The following is an 18,729-nucleotide window of genomic DNA, read 5'->3' on the forward strand; positions in this document are numbered from 1 at the left end:
GCTGCTGTCCATGGGGTTGGAAAGAGTTGAACAGGACTGAGCGACTGAGCTGAACAACAAAGTCTCAGAATATGTGATGCGAACCCTGACATAACTGAAAGGAAAAGCAAGGCCAGCAGGAACAGTCAGCGACTCCAAAACCCTGCTGTCAGCAACCGACAGAACTGCCAAAGGAAAACGAGGGCGTGGGGAGAGAGGGTGAGGAGACTCGAGCCTGGGCACCCCCACCCGACACAGCGCAGCCGCCGGGACGGCGCGGGCCACGCTGAGGAGGGCAGAGCAGACTCTGAGCCATTCGGAGTCTAGCAAATTCACACAGACGGATAGGAAAGTTCGTCCTCTGGCCACAATGGAACTAGAAATCAAGAAGACGGGGCAGTCCAGGAAATCCCTAAACACTGAGAAATCAAACACTGCAATTCTGAACAGCCACGGGTCAAAGCGAACCGAACACATTCTGAGCTGCAGAAGGAGAAACGACGACGCATGGGAGCTCACAGGGAGCGTCTTGCTCGTCTCCGAGGGCTGCCGCAACCGGACACCACAGACGGGGACACGAGAGACTGTCTCACAGGCCTGGAGGCCAGAAGCCCAGCTGGGCCACGCCGGCTCTGACGACTCCAGGGGAGCTGCCTCCTGCCAGCCAGAGATGCTGGGCACTCACTCTGGGCAGACAGTCGCCTCCCCCAGGATTCCCCCCCGCCCCGCCCCGGTCCTCGCTCCGTGCAGGCCTGTGCGGGCGGCGCACTCTCCTCTCTGAGGAGACACCTGGGCCCGCCCTGCTCAAGGCCAGCCTCATCTGAATTCATTTGCTATGACCCTATTTCCAAACAAGGTTGCATTCTGAGATACTGGGAAGTCAGGACTTCAATATACCTTTTGAGGAAACTTAAGTCAACCCAATAACACAGGAAAGAAACACTTTGAGGGAAATGATACAGTTTTAAACCCCTGTATCAGAAAAGAACTCATGCCAAGATCCTAAGCTTCCACCTTAAGAAACTAGAAACAGGGGGCCTTCCCTGGTGGCCCAGCGGCTGAGACTGAGCTCCCAGTGCAGGGGGCCAAGGTTCAATCCCTGGTTAGGGAGCTAGATCCCACATGCTACCACTCAGACCCAGAGCAGCCAAGTAAACAAATAAATTTTTTTTAAAAAGAAACTAGAAAAAGGAAAACGAATCCCAAAGCAAGCAAAAGGAAGGAAATCAAGACCAGAGCAAAAATAAAATAGGGGGCAGAACAACAATCAGGAGCCAATAAAACCCAGAGTCACCTCCTCGCACCTTCAACCCAACTCAAACCTCGGACTAGACTGACCGCGGAAGCAAGAAGGCTCAGACACTGAAGTCGAGCAGGAAAGCAGGCAAGCTCCCCGGGGGCCCAGTGGGCAAGAACCTACTGCCGATGACGGGGACGTGCGCCCCGCCCCGGTCTGAAGACCCCCTGAGCCACGACCTCTGAGCCCGAGGTCTGAGCCCGTGCTCCACACCGAGAAGTCCGCGCGCAAACCCTGGGCAGCGGCACTACCATGCTGAGGGAAAGGCCACAGCAGCCACGGAGACCCAGCACAGCCACACAAGGCAACAAGCAAGACCGTTCTCTACAAAAAGGCAGCTGGAGACTCAGCAAACGGAAACACCACCCGAATTCATGGACTAGAAGCCTTCAGATGGACACACGCCAAGCTGACCTACAGCCACCACAGTCCTGATCACAGTCCCAAGGCTCTTCTGCAGGCATCAACCTGCTCCGAAATTCCTAAGGAAGCAGGAGTCTGGATAAGGCTGAAAAGACCTTGAAAAAGAAGAGCTAGGTCAGAGGACTCACCCCTCCCCGTTTCACTCATGACGAGCACAGGGGTCAAGACCAGGCGGCACCAGCAGCAGAGCAGACACACAGCCGTGCAAACCGGGCCTGAGCCGCCAGAAACGAGCCTCACATCTGTGGCCAACAAGGACGCCTCCACAGCTCAGTGGGGAAAGAAGAATCACCAGTGAACAGCGGTGGACCAGCTGAGAGCCACACACAAAAGAATCACGGTGTGCTCCCGCCTCGTATCAGATGCCAAAGCACCCCCGAGTGAAGACCTAAACGCCATAAAACCCTTGGAAAGAGACAAATGGCATGACATGACTATGCAATTATATGGCGCCAAGAGTTCAAGCGACCAAAGGAAGAAAAAATTAACTGGACTTGTCAAAACTAAAACCTGTTGTGCTTCCAAGGACACATACACACACACAAATCAGAAAATGAAGACAACCATAGAATGGAAAAATTTTTTTGCGAATCATTATTACCTAGTAAGAGACTTGGGTCAGAATACAGAAAATCTCTTACAACTCAGTAAGTGAAAGACAAGCAAACTGAAAGTGGGCACAGGGTGCGAAGGCAAGGACGTGGAGACCCCGGATCTGCCCTCCGCTGAGCAGTCAGACAGCCAAACGCTGAGTTACCGCCTGACCCAGCGACTCCAGCACTAGGCACCCAAGAGGGCTGAGTGAAGAGGTCCACCGCACAGAAACGTGCGCTCAGATACGCACAGCAGCCAGAAGTGGAAGCAGACCCAAAGCCCACCCACTGCAGACCAGCAACAAGCGCGACACGCACACACACAGCGCACCCTTCCTCGGCCGTCAAGACGGCGTCCGGGGCCAACACAGCCCGCAGCGCGGACACTCCCGTGCTGACGAGGAGGCAGCCACGCAAGGCAGCCACGCGTGATGCCATTCATAAATTCCCTGGTAGCTCAGCTAGTAGAGAATCTGCCCGTAACGCAGGAGACCCCGGTTCAATTCCTGGGTCAGCAAGATCCCCCGGAGAAGGGACAGGCTACCCACTCCAGTACTCATGGGCTTCACTGACAGCTCAGACAGTAAAGGATTCTCCTGCAACTGGGAGACCTGGGTTTGATCCCTGGGTGGGGAAGATCCCCTAGAGGAGGGCATGGCAACCCACTCCAGCGTTCTTGCCTGGAGAATCCCCATGGACAGAGGAGCCTGGCGGGCTGCAGGCCGTGGGGTCGCAGAGAGTCGGACACGACTGAGCGAGTAAACACAGCACGTATGATCCCGTTTACGTGAAGCCCCCAGAACGGGCAGGTCTGCAAGGACCGAGAGCAGCGCAGCGGCTGCCAGGGACTGTGGGGAGGGAGCAGGCAGCAGCAGCTCATGGGCGCAGGGCTTCCTTTCAGAGTGACAGAAACGTTCTGGAATTAGTAGCAATAGCTGCGAAAAGCAGGAAAAAGTGCTAAACAATACACTCTTCAAATGTGGAGCTTACGGTACGAGTAATACCCTAAGTTCAAAAAGACCACGTTTCTGGACTGACTCTGGCATCTGGCAGAACCTGCCAGCAGGGAGACATTTTCAAAGATGAGGAACAGAAAACAGATCTTTGCTCAAGTTCAGCATCGGCCGATGAGCATTTCCGACAGATCCTGATGACAGGGGACCAACTCCAAACCCAAGCGCATAAAACATCATCCAAAACGGTCCCTGTTATGGATCACCAGGAAGGCAGAGAAAAGCAGTCAATCATCAATATCGGATTTTGACTTTGGTCAATAAAAAATTACGAAATTATCTTTGATTTTGCTTCATGGTGCCCAAAGCCTAAAATATTTACTATCCAACCTTTCCAACCTCTGAAACCAACCGTGCCTGGAGCTGACCTCAGCCCTGTCTGCGCCTGTTTCAGTGACTGGCACCACCCTCCAGTCTGGAGCTCAAGAGGAAGCCAGCGTCCGGCGCAGGCCTGGGGCCCAGGAACCATCCTCGGCCACCTCAGCACCCGTGGGATCGGCTCTCACAGGGAAGGGCCTCCCCATCTCCCCGGGACTGCTGCCCCACTGCCGCGGCTGCTCCACAAGCCCCTCTGCGCACAGCGGCCAGGAGACCTTCCCACCACGCACACCTGCGCCCGCCACCCAATCCCGAAGCTCGCCACCGCCCTTGGGACAAGGACGAGAATCCCTCTGGGCTTCTGATCGTGGACCAGCCACCTCGACTGCCCGTGCGCCGTGCTGGGCTGTGCCCAGGATGAGGAAAAAACTCCCGCAAGGCATTTACACGAGTGTCTCGCTCCATACACACTCGTAACTGCCCAGCTGCTCCCAATTCACCCCGCTATTCCCACACAACGTCTTGCTGGATTCTCAAACCCAGAGGGCAGAGCACCCTGGCCCCCGGTGAGGGCCGGCGCCGGGGTCAGCAGGACTGCCGGCCCGCCCGCAGCAGCTCTCTGAGCTCCACCGCGGCGCAGATTCGGTTTCGTCCTGGTGACTCAGCTTCTCTGTGTGTTCCAGGACCAGGGTGGAGGGTGATTCTTCCCGCTGGCATCTCCAAAGTACCCTCTGCAATTTCTTCTTGACCTTGGGGCGCCCTGCACAGCACCTTCCCACACGGGCAGAAGAGGCTCCAACACCCCCAGTCACGTGGGGGAGTCCCCGAACATCCAGAGCAGGTGACAGGCAGCACCTGCCACGCGCAGGCAGCGCCGCAGCCGCCCGCGCCACACTGTGCGCCCGGAGCGCGCCACACTGTGCGCCCAGACCACGCCCACCCCAGGCGCCCAGCACACGCGCCGCGGCCCCGCAGCCCGGCCGCCCATCTTTCCGCGCCGCTGCAGCCCCGCCCTGGCTTCCCGGCCCCGCAGCCGCCTCCGCAGCAGGCCGGCCTCTCTCCTGGACTCTGGACCACCGCCCCGCGCCCGACCTTCCCCTCTCAAAGTCCAGCAGGCACCTGGCCCTCCTGTCTCAAGAAACGACAACTGTGCCCCTGTGGGTGCTCGCTTCCTCCACACCTCCCTTCTTGCTCTTCTTTGAGACGCACACAGTCGGGCCTATTCTTAGCACCTCAGCTGTTCCCACCCTCGCCTGAGCCCTACCGCTCACCAGCCGCCTCCAGCGTCTCCCGGCTGCGCCGCGCCCCCCCACCCCAGCCCGCCCCAGGCCCACCCCCCGCCCCCCACCGTCCTCCCCCCCGTCCCTGTGTCCCAGGGCCCCTCCAGAGAACATCCGGCTGCCGAAGGCCTTCAGGATGGTGAACAACGAGCCCTGTCCGGAGCTCACATCGGCTGCTACACGGAAGGGCCCGCTGCCCAGAAGTGCTGAGCTCCTCACGTGCCGTCCACACTGGGGCGAACAGATGGCAGCACCGCCTGCAACGTGTTCACCGCCTGGATGTGGCAAAGAGCACGAAGCAAGAGCAGGCCAGCAGCGCTCCAGGGCAGAGCGCACGCAGACCCCCGGGGACAGCTCGCTTGCTCACTCCCTCAACACGCTGGCAAACACTTCACACTCGCTCCTGAACGTCAGGACCTGGAAGTTCTGGTCTTGATCTTAAAATCCACGCCAGGAAGTCCTTCCTCCACTGGGGCACCCAAGAGTCTGCACGCGTTGACTAACTGCTCGTGAGCTGACGCAGGTCAGAACGAGGCAGTGCTTACAGCATCAAAGCTGCCAACAGAGCCTCTGTCCCGCGAAATCCACGGCGTGTGCACACACCAGACGGGCAGTGTTCCCTGGCTTCAGGGTCCATCCTAAGACACGAGGCGGGTAGGCGGACCTGGTCCGCACGCCCAGCCTGCCTCTGTCCATCCTCCCTTCTGCTGACCAGTCCCTGAAGCCTCGGGGAGGACGGAAGGGCCCTTGCCTTCGCCTGGGCAGTGGGAGGGGTCAGGCGTGCTCCCCCTCAGCCCGCTGTCCTAAGTCCTCGTGAGACCCCCAGGTGCCGGGCCTCCACTGCACTCCAGGGACAGCAAGCCCCCCCCACCGGGGGCTGGGCACAGTCTTGCTTTGGCCCTGAAGGCTCTCAGACCCCTGGCTCTCTGCCCAGCAAACATGGGTTCTTTCAGGTCCTGTCCAAACGACACCTCCCAGCAAAGTCCTTGCTCACCATGGCGTCCAGCACCCCCGTACAGAGGACACACAGGACCCCTGCCCCCTGACCCTCTGGAACACCTGCCGTGCCGCTCCGCCCTCAGGTGCCGGCGCCCACAGGGAGCGCCACACCAAGCCAGGACTCTGAACCAGGCGGGGAGGCCACCCTAAACCTCAGTTCAACACGACGAGGGATGACGGACAAAACCTACAGAAGCAGACACACACCCAGAGCAGAGGCCTGACCCGAGCCGGGGGAGGCGGCCCACACAGGGCAGGAGAGCGGAGCGGCCACGGGGCGGACTGCACCCTCACACGGGGGCTCTGCCCAGGCCGCCTCAAGGGCCCTGGGTACTGCCGTCCCGCCTCCCCACGAAGAGCCCAGGCTGGGCACAGGCAGGAGGCACCATGGCTCTGCAGTCACAGCCACGCCCACCACCAACGGGGCTGGGTGCTCCGCAGAAGCTTCTCTGCCCCAGGAGGGAGAGAGACGAGGAGACGAGAGCCACCCATTTCCTCCACACAGAGGTTGCAGGGCAAAAGTATGCGATCTGAAGCAAGAGAACCAGAAACACAGCAGATACGGATAAAGGAGAAGGCTGTGTCTGACGGCACCAAGTACCGGGAGCACTCTGCACGAGGCTCAGACAGCTCCCGGCTGGAGGCCAAGACACAGCCAGACACGAGGAGACAGACATGGGGCAGCAAGGTCGGGGCACTGCCGCGCGTGCACGCCCTCACCCCGCATGCAGCGACACGCATGGCACGGACTGTGCCCCCTCCGCTCCACGCGGCTAGAATAGCGTGTGAGTAGGCAACTTGAATTTAACTGCTTCTCCAAGCTTCAAAGAGGTCTCACCGTTTACTGACCTTTGACCAAACTCCACAGCATCTGGCAAGACGCACAGACAAGACTCCTCTGTGAAGTGGAGAAAGTGGGACGGTGGCCCCATCTGACAGAGAAGCCGTTGGGACGGAGTGGAAAACCCCACGGAGCTACTCAGTAGAGGCTGAATTCCTAACGCACCCTAGAAAAACAACGCTAGACGCTGCCAAAACGTGTCCCCTGCTCCGTCCCAACTAAAACCTTCTGAAAAGGTCAAAGTGCATTCACGTGACCAAGTAGACCCTTGCAGGCTCAATGGCAGGACCCACCAGATCACACAAGACTCACTTCCTGGAAACAGCAACTCCACCACTGCTGGCACCTGAGATGGGCCAAGCTGCCCCACTGTCCACGGGGCCCACCAAGCAGACATCCACTGTGAAAATTCCCACATCCCACAGCCTCCCCCCAGCCCTACCGCCCCCTCCTATGGGCACCCTAAGGCCAGGATGCTTCTCCCACAGGCGTCTCTTCACCAGAACACCCCTCAGCCCAAGCACTGGGCCCTGCACACCGCAGGGAAGCAAGCGCCGTGTGTGGAAGGGCAGACCAGAGGAGGCGGTGTGATCGTCCACACACCTGCTCTGAGCAAAGTGCCTGGCACGTGCAGCCACCACAGACCCCGAGGGCGGGCTGTCCCACGTGGCGGGGAGCGGACGGCAGGCTGTCCCACGTGGCGGGGAGCGGACGACGGGCTGTCCCACGTGGCAGGCTGTCCCACGTGGCAGGGAGCGGACGACAGGCTGTCCCACGTGGCGGGCTGTCCCACGTGGCAGGGAGCAGATGGCAGGCTGTCCCACGTGGCGGGCTGTCCCACGTGGCCGGGAGCGGACGACGGGCTGTCCCACGTGGTGGGGAGTGGAAGGCAGGGGCTGCGCCGTGCGCCTGCGGTCAGCGTGCCGCTGGGGTGGCCACCAGCCACCTGGCAAACAGCCCACCACCCCCACACGACATGGGGCCTCACTCCTGGGGCAAACACCCACAGCACCATGCAGGTGGGGCCGTGAGCGGCCCCTCCACCTTCCCTGCCTCTGCGCCCCATTACATGGGGGGACACACCTTCAACCCTGGAGAGGTGAGCATGGCGGAAGGCAGGAAGGAGGCACTGCGGGACAGGCTTCGAGGGCCGCACAGCTTGCTTCCCCTCATTTCTGCCAAGGCGGCCGTGGGCTACGAGGAGCACAGGGTGGCCCTCCCAGTAGATGGCGCTGTTCCCGGGCACAGCCACACACGGGGTGAGGGGCCCTGACCCCTACACCTCACACGTTACACACGCAAAGACAATTCCACCAAGGGCAAGCTAGACCCGAAAGAGGCAGGAGCAACAAGGGTCGGAGTGAAACTTCGAAAATAGAGGCTACCAAAACCGACCGGGTCCCCTGGCGGTCCACTGGTCGGGACCCCGAGCCTCCCGCGTCCGAGACACGGCTTCGGCCCCTGGCCGGAGAGCTGGGATCCCACATGCCGCACGGCAACCGCCCACCTCCCCCCAGAAAAACTAGAGAAGGAATCGGAGACTGCCATCAAAATCAAAAGCTGATTCTTTGAGAGATAAAACTGACATAAATTTAGCTAACCTGACTGAGGAAAAAAAAAGACTGGAAGAAGATAAAGATCTAAACAGACGGAAAGACGCGCTGTGTTCACCGACTATCAGACTAAGTATCAGGGAGCAGTGCTCCCTGATGTGAACCACAAAGTCCAGGCGATCCCTACAGAACTCACAGGAGGCCTTCTGCATCTGTGGACAAGCTCACCCTAAAGCTCACAAGGGACTGCAAGGGACCCAGAGGAGCAAGAACCGAGCTGGTGGGCCCACACTTCCAAGGTGCAGTATGAAGACAGTGCGGTACTGACATACAAACCAGTGAACAACCACTCAGAGTCCAGAAAGGAGTCCCAACGCCTGTGGCCCGCCAACTCACAGCAGCGGCGTCCAGACAATCCTGGGGGAGGGTTCCGAGCACTGGTTCCAGGACAGGTGCTTCTCCACTGGCCAAGAATAAGGTTGGACACGCTCCCTCACACCATGCACAGCGTAAGTCAGAATGGATCCCAGACCAAAGTATAAGCCTTAAAACTACAACATAAAACTCAGAGGAAAGCGCAGCGCTAACGTCCTAACCATGGATCTGGCAATGGGCTCCCAGACACGCCACAAGAGAGAGGCAGGAAAGGGAGGGAACACAGACTCACCTCCCGCAACCGCGAAGCCACCTGCACCTCAAGGAGCCCTCTCAAGGGGCTGCCCTGCTGGCCCAGTGTCGGGGTCCGCCTGCCAACGCAGAACACGTGGGCTTGGCCCCTGGTCCTGGAAGAATCCACGTGCCCCGGGGAGCTAAACGCAGGAGCCACACTCCCGAGCCCACGTGCCCACCGCCTGTGCTTCATGAGAGAGGCCACTGCGATGCAGAGTCCACGCGTGCACCAGAGAGGAGCCCCGCTCACCACACCAGGGGAAGCCCATGAGCTGCAGCAAAGGCCCAGCGCACCCACAAATACACACTTTTTCAAGAAGATACCTACAAAATGGGGGGAAGCGTTTCCTAGTCGTTTATCAATAAGGGGTTTGTATCCATGGTCTTTAGCGTATAGGAAATGTTTACCACTCACCACAGAAACAATCTAATTGAAATGGGCAAAGGATTTCTGCAGATATTTTTGTGAGGAAGATAACACAAACGGGGAAACCCAAATCAGTAGCAGCATGAGAACCCCCACCAAATCCAACAGGGTGACCGTGATCAGAGACAGTTAACAGCAAGCGTCTGCAGGCGCGTGGAGCAGCAGCGAGCCTGGCACGCTGCTGACAGCAATGACGGTGCCACGGCTGCTGTGTAGTGCAGGCGAGCGGCTCCTTCCCAGAGTGACCCCATGCCCAGCAATTCTGCTCCTCAGCAGACACCCAGAACAAGCACACACATCCACACACACACTTGTTCATGACCGTTCGTGGCAGTGCTAGTCACCACAGCAAAGAACGGGGGCAACGGGTCAATGCATGAACAGAACACGGCTCACCCCTACACTGGGGCATCACCCACCAGATAGGGACAGAACATGCCCCAGCAGGAAAAAGTTTACAGAGGCACATTCCAGAAGCATCTCAGCAGCACAATCACCAAGCATGCAGGGACCAGGACCACCCTAAGAAAGTGCCTGCCGAAGGAGGGGACGCGGGTGCAACCCCTGGTCCAAGGACAACGAGTGCGGAGGGCTGCATACTGTCACCCTGCTTACTCAACTTCCATGCAGAGGACATCATGAGAAACGCTGGGCTGGAAGAAGCACAAGCTGGAATCAAGATTGCCGGGAGAAATTTCAATAACCTCAGATATGCAGATGACACCACCCTTAGGGCAGAAAGTGAAGAGGAGCTAAAAAGCCTCTTGATGAAAGTGAAAGAGGAGAGGGAAAAAGTTGGCTTAAAGCTCAACATTCAGAAAACGAAGATCATGGCATCCGGTCCCATCACTTCATGGGAAATAGATGGGGAAACAGTGGAAACAGTGTCAGACTTTATTTTTTGGGGCTCCAAAGTCACTGCAGATGGTGACTGCAGCCATGAAATTAAAAGACATTTACTCCTTGGAAGGAAAGTTATGACCAACCTAGATAGCATATTCAAAAGCAGAGACGTTACTTTGCTGACTAAGGTCCGTCTAGTCAAGGCTATGGTTTTTCCTGTGATCATGTATGGATGTGAGAGTTGGACTGTGAAGAAGGCTGAGCGCCGAAGAATTGATGCTTTTGAAGCGTGGTGTTGGAGAAGACTCTTGAGAGTCCCTTGCACTGCAAGGCGATCCAACCAGTCCATCCTGAGGGAGATCAGCCCGGGGATTTCTTTGGAAGGAATGATGCTAAAGCTGGAACTCCAGTACTTTGGCCACCTCATGTGAAGGGTTGACTCATTGGAAAAGACTCTGATGCTGGGAGGGATTGGGGGCAGGAGGAGAAGGGGACGACCGAGGATGAGATGGCTGGATGGCATCACGGACTCGATGGACGTGAGTCTGAGTGAACCCCGGGAGTTGGTGATGGACAGGAAGGCCTGGTGTGCTGCGACTCATGGGGTCGCAAAGAGTCGGACACAACTGAGCGACTGGACTGAACTGGACTGAACAGGTGTAAAGAAGAGGCCATGTTTTGTCCCCAACTTGAAATAAGAAATCCGATCAGTGACTGAGCATTTACTGCCTGAAGGAATACTTGCTCTGACTGAAAGAGTCACATATGAGGTACAGCTAAGAACTGCTTAAAAACAGTTAAGGGTGGACTCGGGGGTGCTCATGAGGAGACGACAGCTGACTCGGGGGACAGGAACATGGGGTGTGTCTGACCACCACGTCTACATCTGAGCAGGTCGGAAAAAGGTCCACAACAGAAGTTCTAACGTACCGACGTGTGCACGTGTCTGCATACACAGTAACTGCAATGCTGGTGGCCTGCCAAAAGAAGGACCGAGTGCCTAGGGGACAGGAGAGGGGGGTGTCTCACTCCATACTTCTAGAATCGAACCATGAAACCAACTCATCTACTCAGAATGAACTCAAACACATGTGCCTGGACTCCACCCACCCCGGGGCCAAGCGTGCTCACTGGCCCCCTGCTCCCCTCCAGCTTTCACCCAGCCACTCTTCACCCAGCAGCCAGGGTCATCTTTTTAAAACATGAATTCCTAAAACAATCCCCCGCTGACGTCTACAGCACTCCGGAGACCACCAACATGTCACCACAGTGACAAGGCCCTCAATGACCCAGCCCCCGCCTGTCCAGCTTCAGCTCATGCCGCTCGCCCCTTCTGACCAGTAATATCACCGTGAACAAAGGCTGCAGATCCACCCAGCTCATAGCCAAGGAAGCTGGGCTGTCTACAGAACAAGCACCGCCTGGCTACGGAAAACGCTAAGCGACACAGGCCCACGAGATGGTCTGTGAAAGGGAAGTGCTCACAACACACACTCACGGATCACCACCACTCGAGGCACAAACTCGCACACTCAGACCAGAAGCAAACAGACGGCAAGCGTCCGGCACCCGCGTGCTTCCAGGCCTCAGCTTCTCTCGTAGCTGCGATTGCTGCTGAGTCGCCCGGTCCTGTGAGACGTGCTGCGGCCCCAGGGACTGCAGCGCGCCAGGCCTCCCTGCCCCTCACCATCTCCTCAAGTTTGCCCAAGTTCACGTCCATTGCACCAGTGGTGTCATCCAGCCATCTCATCCTCTGACGCCCTCTTTTCCTTCTGCCCTCAATCTTTCCCAGCATCGGGGACTTTTCCAACGGGATGGCTGTCTGCATCCGATGACCAAAATACCGGAGCTTCAGCTTCAGCATCAGCATCAGCCCTTTCAACGAGCATTCAGGGCTGATTTCCCTTAAGACTGACTGGTTTGATCTCCTTGCTGTCCAAGGAACTTTCGGGAGTCTTCTCCAGCACCACAGTTCAAAGGCATCAGTTCTTTGGCTTTCTGCCTTCTCTACAGCGCAGCTCTCACCACCGTACGTGACCACAGGAAAGGCCGAGCCTTGACTATACCGACCTTTGTCGGCAGAGTAATGTCTCTGCTTCTCAACGCACTGTCGAGGTTTGTCAGAGCTTTCCTGCCAAGCAGCAGCCGTCCTCTGGTTTCCTGACTGCAGTCACCGTCCGCAACGATTCTGAGCACAAGGAGAGGAAATCTGTCGCTACTTCCACCTCTTCCCCTTCTGTCTGCCGTGAAGCAGTGGGGCCGGATGCCACGGCCTTAGTGTTTTTAATGCTTACCTTTAAGCCGGCTCTTTCACTCTCCGCCTTCATCCTCATCAAGCGGCTCTTTAGTTCCTCTTCGCTTTCTGCCGTTACAGCGGTATTTTTCTAACTTTGCTAAAATGCCTATTTTTTTTTTTCCTTCCGAGATGTACAGCCGAGCTTTGCCCTCCCATTTCACATCTCACCTCCTTAGGACCTTAGGAGAGCTCGTCTTCTTCAAGGAGCTTCTCCCAACCAAGTCTGCCTGCAGCAAGCAGCACACAGCCAGGCCTTTTCTTGTTTACTCTCAACTGACTCCATCTCACTTCCTGTTTGGTATTCGCTCTATCACACGGTTAAATTTTGTGAAGTCAGACACCAACCTCATACACTTGCATATCCTCTCACAGTGTCTAGACTAGCACCTCACGGCTCAGCACTGCCTACAGACCCCTTGGAAACAGCACTTTAAACACACCCTGATCAGAACTTACAAATCCATTAAAAACGGGATGCAGAAAGCAGTCCAAAAACTGCTCCAGAGTAAGCTGTCAGCTGACAGTTGTGTTAGTGGCAAAGTGACTTGCACAGGAAATGCCACCTTCGAGGAGTTAGAAGAACCACTCCAATTTTTGTTCTTTAAAACCCAAAACCACTGAAGAGTTTTTTGTTTCTGTTTTAATAAAGGAAAATACCAGAAGTTAAGTAAAGTGGGACGGCAAGTGGGCAGCTCTGGAGCTGATGCCCTCTGCAGCACACCTGCGAAGCCGGAACAGCTGGGCCCCCCTCGCCACTGCCTGTGTGGTCCGCTGGGAGCAAGGCCAGCTGGACCCAGACTGCCCGCCCACCGAGACAGCGGCATCCATCACACGTGGAAAGTCCAATGAGAGGCAGAGAACATAACATTCCTAAAGAGGAGAGCCCAAACTATGGTTCCCGTAAGCTAAATCATTCTAAAAGGCGGACTCCATTAAAACGTGGCCAAATACACCAACCAGCTTTGTGATACAACGGGAAGCAGAGGCAGGAAGCAGGGCTCTGGCCCTAATGCAGCGCTGACCACGGTGGGGTCTCCAACAGCTAAGCTACCCACAGAGGTCCTTCTGGGCCTCGGGGCTGGGGTACGTGCACTGCCCGTGCCAACCTCTGTGATGACCCAGAGCCGCAACCTGCACAGGAGGACCCGAGGCGGGCAGCCCTTTCCGCAGGACAGCGGTGCTGGTGGCGCAGGTGGAACTTCTCAAGACTGACTGCACGTGTTTCTGGTTGCTGGATGCAGAACAGACTCCCCACACCTTCTCTTATCAAAGACCAGCCAGACAAGAACAGGAAAGAGAAACATGCACCCCACCTAGGAGACACTTGGAACCGCTACACAGAACATGGCTGGGAAGAAGACGGAGGCAGAAGGAGCCGGAGCCATTCCCCAGAGCAGAGGAGGGGGACCCGCTGCCAAGGGGCAGGCTGGCCGGCGGAGCTGTGGGAAGGGTCTGAGAAGGGGTGCGGCGCAAGGCTCCAAGTACAGTCCGCAGCCCCTCCGCACACTCAGACGAGCACTTCTGCACAGCCACAGGCACCAGACGGCACCACACTTGGGGTGAGCGGCACAAGCAGGGAAAAGCAGGGGCGTCAGGCAAAGGGAGCCCCTCCCTGCCTCCCTGCCCCTTAATCTGGCTCCAACAGCCATCCAACCAGGCAGACAGAAGGCTCCCCTCTAAGGAAACTAAACCAGAGGACAGCAACGTTTGGAGAAGAGCCAACAAAAAACATTAGTCATCACCCTCCAGTGAAAGCAACAAGGAAACAAGGCCCCCCCCCCCCCAGGAACTCAGCTTTCCATTTTTAGTGTTTTATTCGTCAGGACGAATAAACAGCCAAGGGGCACCAGAGACTGAGAGAGGGTTTCCAGCACGAAAGAAAGAAACCAGGGCACACGGGCGCAAAGAGGAGGGCACGGCAAAAAGAAGACGCGCAGGGAGCAGTCTCTTTAGCTTCCAGAATCTTACCTGTAGTTTTAAAAACCGAAATTAAGAGATAAGCAAAGATGCTGTATACACAAAACAAGAACAGGAGGTATTTAAAAAGGAACAGAAACAGGAAGGAACACGATAGCATGAAAGCAGTTACAGATTCTTAACAATTGGAAAACTGTCAAAAAGACTCTCAAAAAGAACAAAAAGATCAAGAGATGATGAAAAGATTTTAAAAATTAGAATATGAAGTACAGGAAGTCCAACGTTCAAATAAACTGGAAAAAGAGAGCTGGTAGAGAACTATCTCAAACACATAACACAAAAACTCCTGTAAATTCAAGGACCTCGGTCCCCAGATCCCAGGCCTACTGAGTGCTCTGCAGGGTGAATGAAAACGCACTACAACGAAGGCATTTCATGAAAACGAGGAAAATCAAGGACACAAGGATCCTGAAGGTTTGATGTGGGGATATGCTTACGAACAACTAAGAACCAGGCTGGCGCGTTCCCCGGCAGTCAGGACTGCATGCTCTCACTGTGGAGGACTTGGGTTCAATTCCTGGTTGGGGAACTAAAATCCCACAAGCCATACAGTGCAGCCAAAAAAAAAAAAAAAAGAATCAAACTACAGAGTTCTCAACAGCAACAACAAACACTATGAGATACTGAGACGCCAAGCCCAGCCAGACTGACTCTTTAAGTGCGGCGGCAGAATGGAAGCACTTTCAGACAGGCAAGTCCCAAAGTCTTGGTCCCAGCAACTTCTTACCGGGAAGCTCCTGCAGACTGCTCACCGCCTAACACAAGTAGCGCCAGAGGCAAGGAGGCGGGCAGAGCCCCAGGGCGGCGGCGGAGTGCAGACCCGGAAACAAGGCCCTCGGCTGGGCTGCGGCACTGTGGCCAGGGCTGCTGAGCCGACAAGGCTGAGGGGTAACAGGTTAAATTAAGGAGCACTTTACAGAATGAAAGGAAACGCAGACTGAACCACAGCTGGACACACCACACACCTCGGGAGTCAGGCAAATGAAAAGTCAAGCGATCATTAACCCCAAGGAAATAAAAACGTCTGTACAAGGAAAGAGATCGAATTGTGTGCGGTCCACCGTTCAGCTCAGCAAGGCACAACAACCACCCGAAGACCCCGACAGGGATTTAACCACAACTGTGCGTCACCTAAACCAGAGAGAGTACAAGAAAACTGAAACCTCTGCGGGAGCCAGCAGATTACCCATAAAATTGGTGAAAAAAGATAAGACAACACAAGCGTATTGCTTAGTAACCCAAAGTGAAAGTGAAAGCCGCTCAGTCCTGTCGACTCTGCGAACCAGAATTCTCCAGGCCAGGGAATGGGTGGCCATTTCCTTCTCCAGAGGATCTTCCCAACCCAGGGACTGAACCCAAGCCTCCCACAGGCAGACTGTTCACCAGCCGAGCCACCAGGGAAACCCCATTAGGCAAATGCCGCGGAGAGTCGAGGGGCCGCCGCCTCGAGAGGGGACGCAGCTTCTCTGCCACCTTCAGGCACTACCTGACTTTCAACCATGCACGTGTGCACCTCTCTTAAAAAACACAAGAGAAGAGACTCGCAGCAGCCACCCTGCTAGAAACGCAGAGGAATTTCCTGGGAAGGCCCTCCTGCTGAAAGGCAGCATCTTGCTGGGTCAAAAGCCTGAGGTGACCCTGAACACACACTAAACCGAAGGAGCACCCACTCAGTAATCCACAGAACGGAAGACAAATTCCAAAAGCGCGTTTCAAAATCCACAAAACGGGGGGCCTCTCTCCAGTGTGAAAAAGTGGCCTTTTTCCAGGTCGAGGAAAGAAGAAAAAGTAAGCATGCAGGCAGATAAATTCCAAATGCCCACCTTCCGGCGTAATCATCTGGCCGTTAGAGAACCCTGACACAGTGCCCATTTCCCTGAGTTAGTGGCGACACCTGACCCCATGCCTAGCCACTGTCCAGCCGTCCCTCCCACCTCCACAAGAAGCACTGAGGACCACCCACCGAAGCCGAGCTTTCATCAGCTTAAAGTGACCACCACAGACACAGCCCACGGGGCTCTGCAGCCACCACTGCACCCGTCTTCTGCACAAGCTCTGTGCCCTGGGGCTTCACCGTGCCTGTTCCCTACTGTGCCAATGGGCATGTAACTGTACCCACCTCAAAGACGACTGTCAGACTTCAGTGAGGGAATGCGGGCAGCTAAGGCAGGGCTGGACACCGGTAAGGGCCCAGGGAACACAGGCTTGCCGCTGCCACTGGCGCAGGCAAGCCCTCTAGTCAAGGCTGCCTGCGGAACCAGTGGCGTCTGGGCCAACGTGTTCATCAATTATTAATTAAAACCCTACTATGTGCCAGACACCAAACGAGGGCTTACTGGACAACCGGCTGGGCCAAGCCACCCAATCGCCCCAAACCTCGCTTCCCATGCCAGTTAGAGGGGAAACGGCAGCACCAGCTGCACAGAGCAGAGAAGCGGGAGAGGACTCACCTAAGGGCCTGCAGTGCCCGGGACCCAGAGGACGCTCAAGCGGCACCGCGATCACTGCTCCTCTGTCTCCTGCAAGCGACTGGCGGCTATCTAATTCACCTTTTCCGTTTTGCTCAGCCTAACACACTCCTTGAGTGCTGCAGGTGCTAACAGACACTCTTCACGTTGAACTCAAGAACTTTCTCGCACGTTCTCAGGTTACTTACATCCACACCCACCAAAAATGCGAGAGAGAAATAAAGAAACGTTAAAAGACTGTGCATTACCTGGACAGAAGTACAGGTCCTACACACCAGATCACTGTAACAGAGTCTCCTCACACACCTTGGCTTCCTGATCTTTACAAGTCCCCGCGGTTCTTACTACACAGAAAACCTGGAGTAATTCCACAGAAAAACTGCTGGGTCATCACTTTCTTCCCAACTGGTCCCTCGTGTCAGCCCGGATAGCGCCGTTCCTGCCTTTCCCCAAGGCACACCGCCTCCCGCCGGCTTCTCCCTTCTGCGGGAAGCTAGTGGCCCATCTTAGAGTTTGCTTTCTCTGCTGCCACGAGCCAGGGAAAACTATTCCCGAGAGCGAGCAAACGGGAGGCCAGAAACATTAACAAAGGGAGGGCAACTTTTTACATCCAAAGCCCGCGTGAGCGGTTTGCCTGGAAATACACCGAAGTCGTGCGACCGTACTCCTGACAGCCACGGAGCCGGCAGCTTTGTCCGGGGAGAAGAGCGCCGGCCCCGGCCAACTTTTCCTTCAAGACCCAGCCATCCTCCCCGGAACAAAGTGAAAGGTCAGCGGGCGCAGGAGCGGCGCCGGGAGCGCACGGCTTCGCGTCGCCCGCGCCGCCAACTTGGCGGGCTCGCCCCACTTTCCCTTTTGTCCTCCGCCCCTCCCGCGGAGCTCCCGGTCGCGGCCCGAGGCCCGGGGTCGCGGCGCGCCGGGCGGCGGCCCTCCCCGCGCCCCCGCGCCGCCCGCGCGCGCCCCGCGCCGCCCGCCCGCCCGCACAAAGCGCGCCCCGCGCAGCGCGGCCCGGACGCCCGGCCGCCTCGGCCCGGCCTCGGCCCGAGGCGCGGCGGCGGCGGCGGCGGCGGCGGCGGCGGCGGGGAGGCGCCCGCCCGCGCGGCCCGCGCCCGCCCGCGCCCCTGCCCGCGCGCCCGCCGCGCCCGGCCCGCCGGCCCGCGCCGCCCCCGCCGCGCCCGCGCCGCCCGCGCCCGCCGCCGGCCCGCTCCTCACCTCGGCATCGGCGGCGGCCATGGCCCGGGCCCGCAGCGTGGCCCCGCCCCTCCCGCGCGCCATCGCCCCGCCCGCCCCTCGCGGCCCGGGGCGGGGCGGGGCCGGCCGCGCGCGTCTGCGCCTGCGCGCGCCCCCGCGCCTGCGCACTGCGGCCCGGCAGCGGCGTCCGCGGCGCGGGCCTGTGCGGGGCCGGAACCGGGCGGACGGCGGCCGCGGGGGCGGGGCCGCGCGGAGCGGGCTTGCGGGGTCGGCGCGGCTCCGGACGCCGGCCCGTCGCGGTCCTCCTGCCCGCGCGGTCCCCTTTCGCTCTGCGTAGGCGCTCTGGCGGGCCGGCCGGGGGTGCGGAAGGACCCCTGACCTCTCACCCCGGACACACATCGGTTCCGTCGGCCTTCGCAGAAGGCGGACCCCGGCTTGCGTCCTAGGGCGGTGCCCGCGCAGGGGGTTGTGCACGGGTGGGAGGGGTGCCCCAGTTGCGGCTGCGTCCGGTTGGGGAGAAGGGCCCGGCTCCGGGCCGGGGGTGCCCCGGGGGTGGGGCGCG

General features: G+C 57.8%; 1 protein-coding gene across 3 annotated transcripts in view; it reads right to left on the reverse strand.

The window, feature by feature from the left end:
- EHMT1 (euchromatic histone lysine methyltransferase 1) overlaps positions 1-18,251 on the reverse strand; it is a 110,948-nt gene extending 92,697 nt beyond the window's left edge. For all 3 annotated transcript variants that reach the window (XR_001918898.1, XR_001918897.1, XM_018056201.1), the window contains exon 1: positions 18,189-18,251. Coding sequence is in view for 1 of the 3 variants with exons in the window: in XM_018056201.1 (XP_017911690.1) it covers positions 18,189-18,251 (63 nt within the window). In the remaining 2 variants the exon portion in view is untranslated. The remainder of the gene's footprint in view (positions 1-18,188) is intronic.

The sequence above is a fragment of the Capra hircus genome, chromosome 11, assembly GCF_001704415.2.
Source record: "Capra hircus breed San Clemente chromosome 11, ASM170441v1, whole genome shotgun sequence".
Classification (NCBI taxonomy): Eukaryota; Metazoa; Chordata; class Mammalia; order Artiodactyla; family Bovidae; genus Capra; species Capra hircus.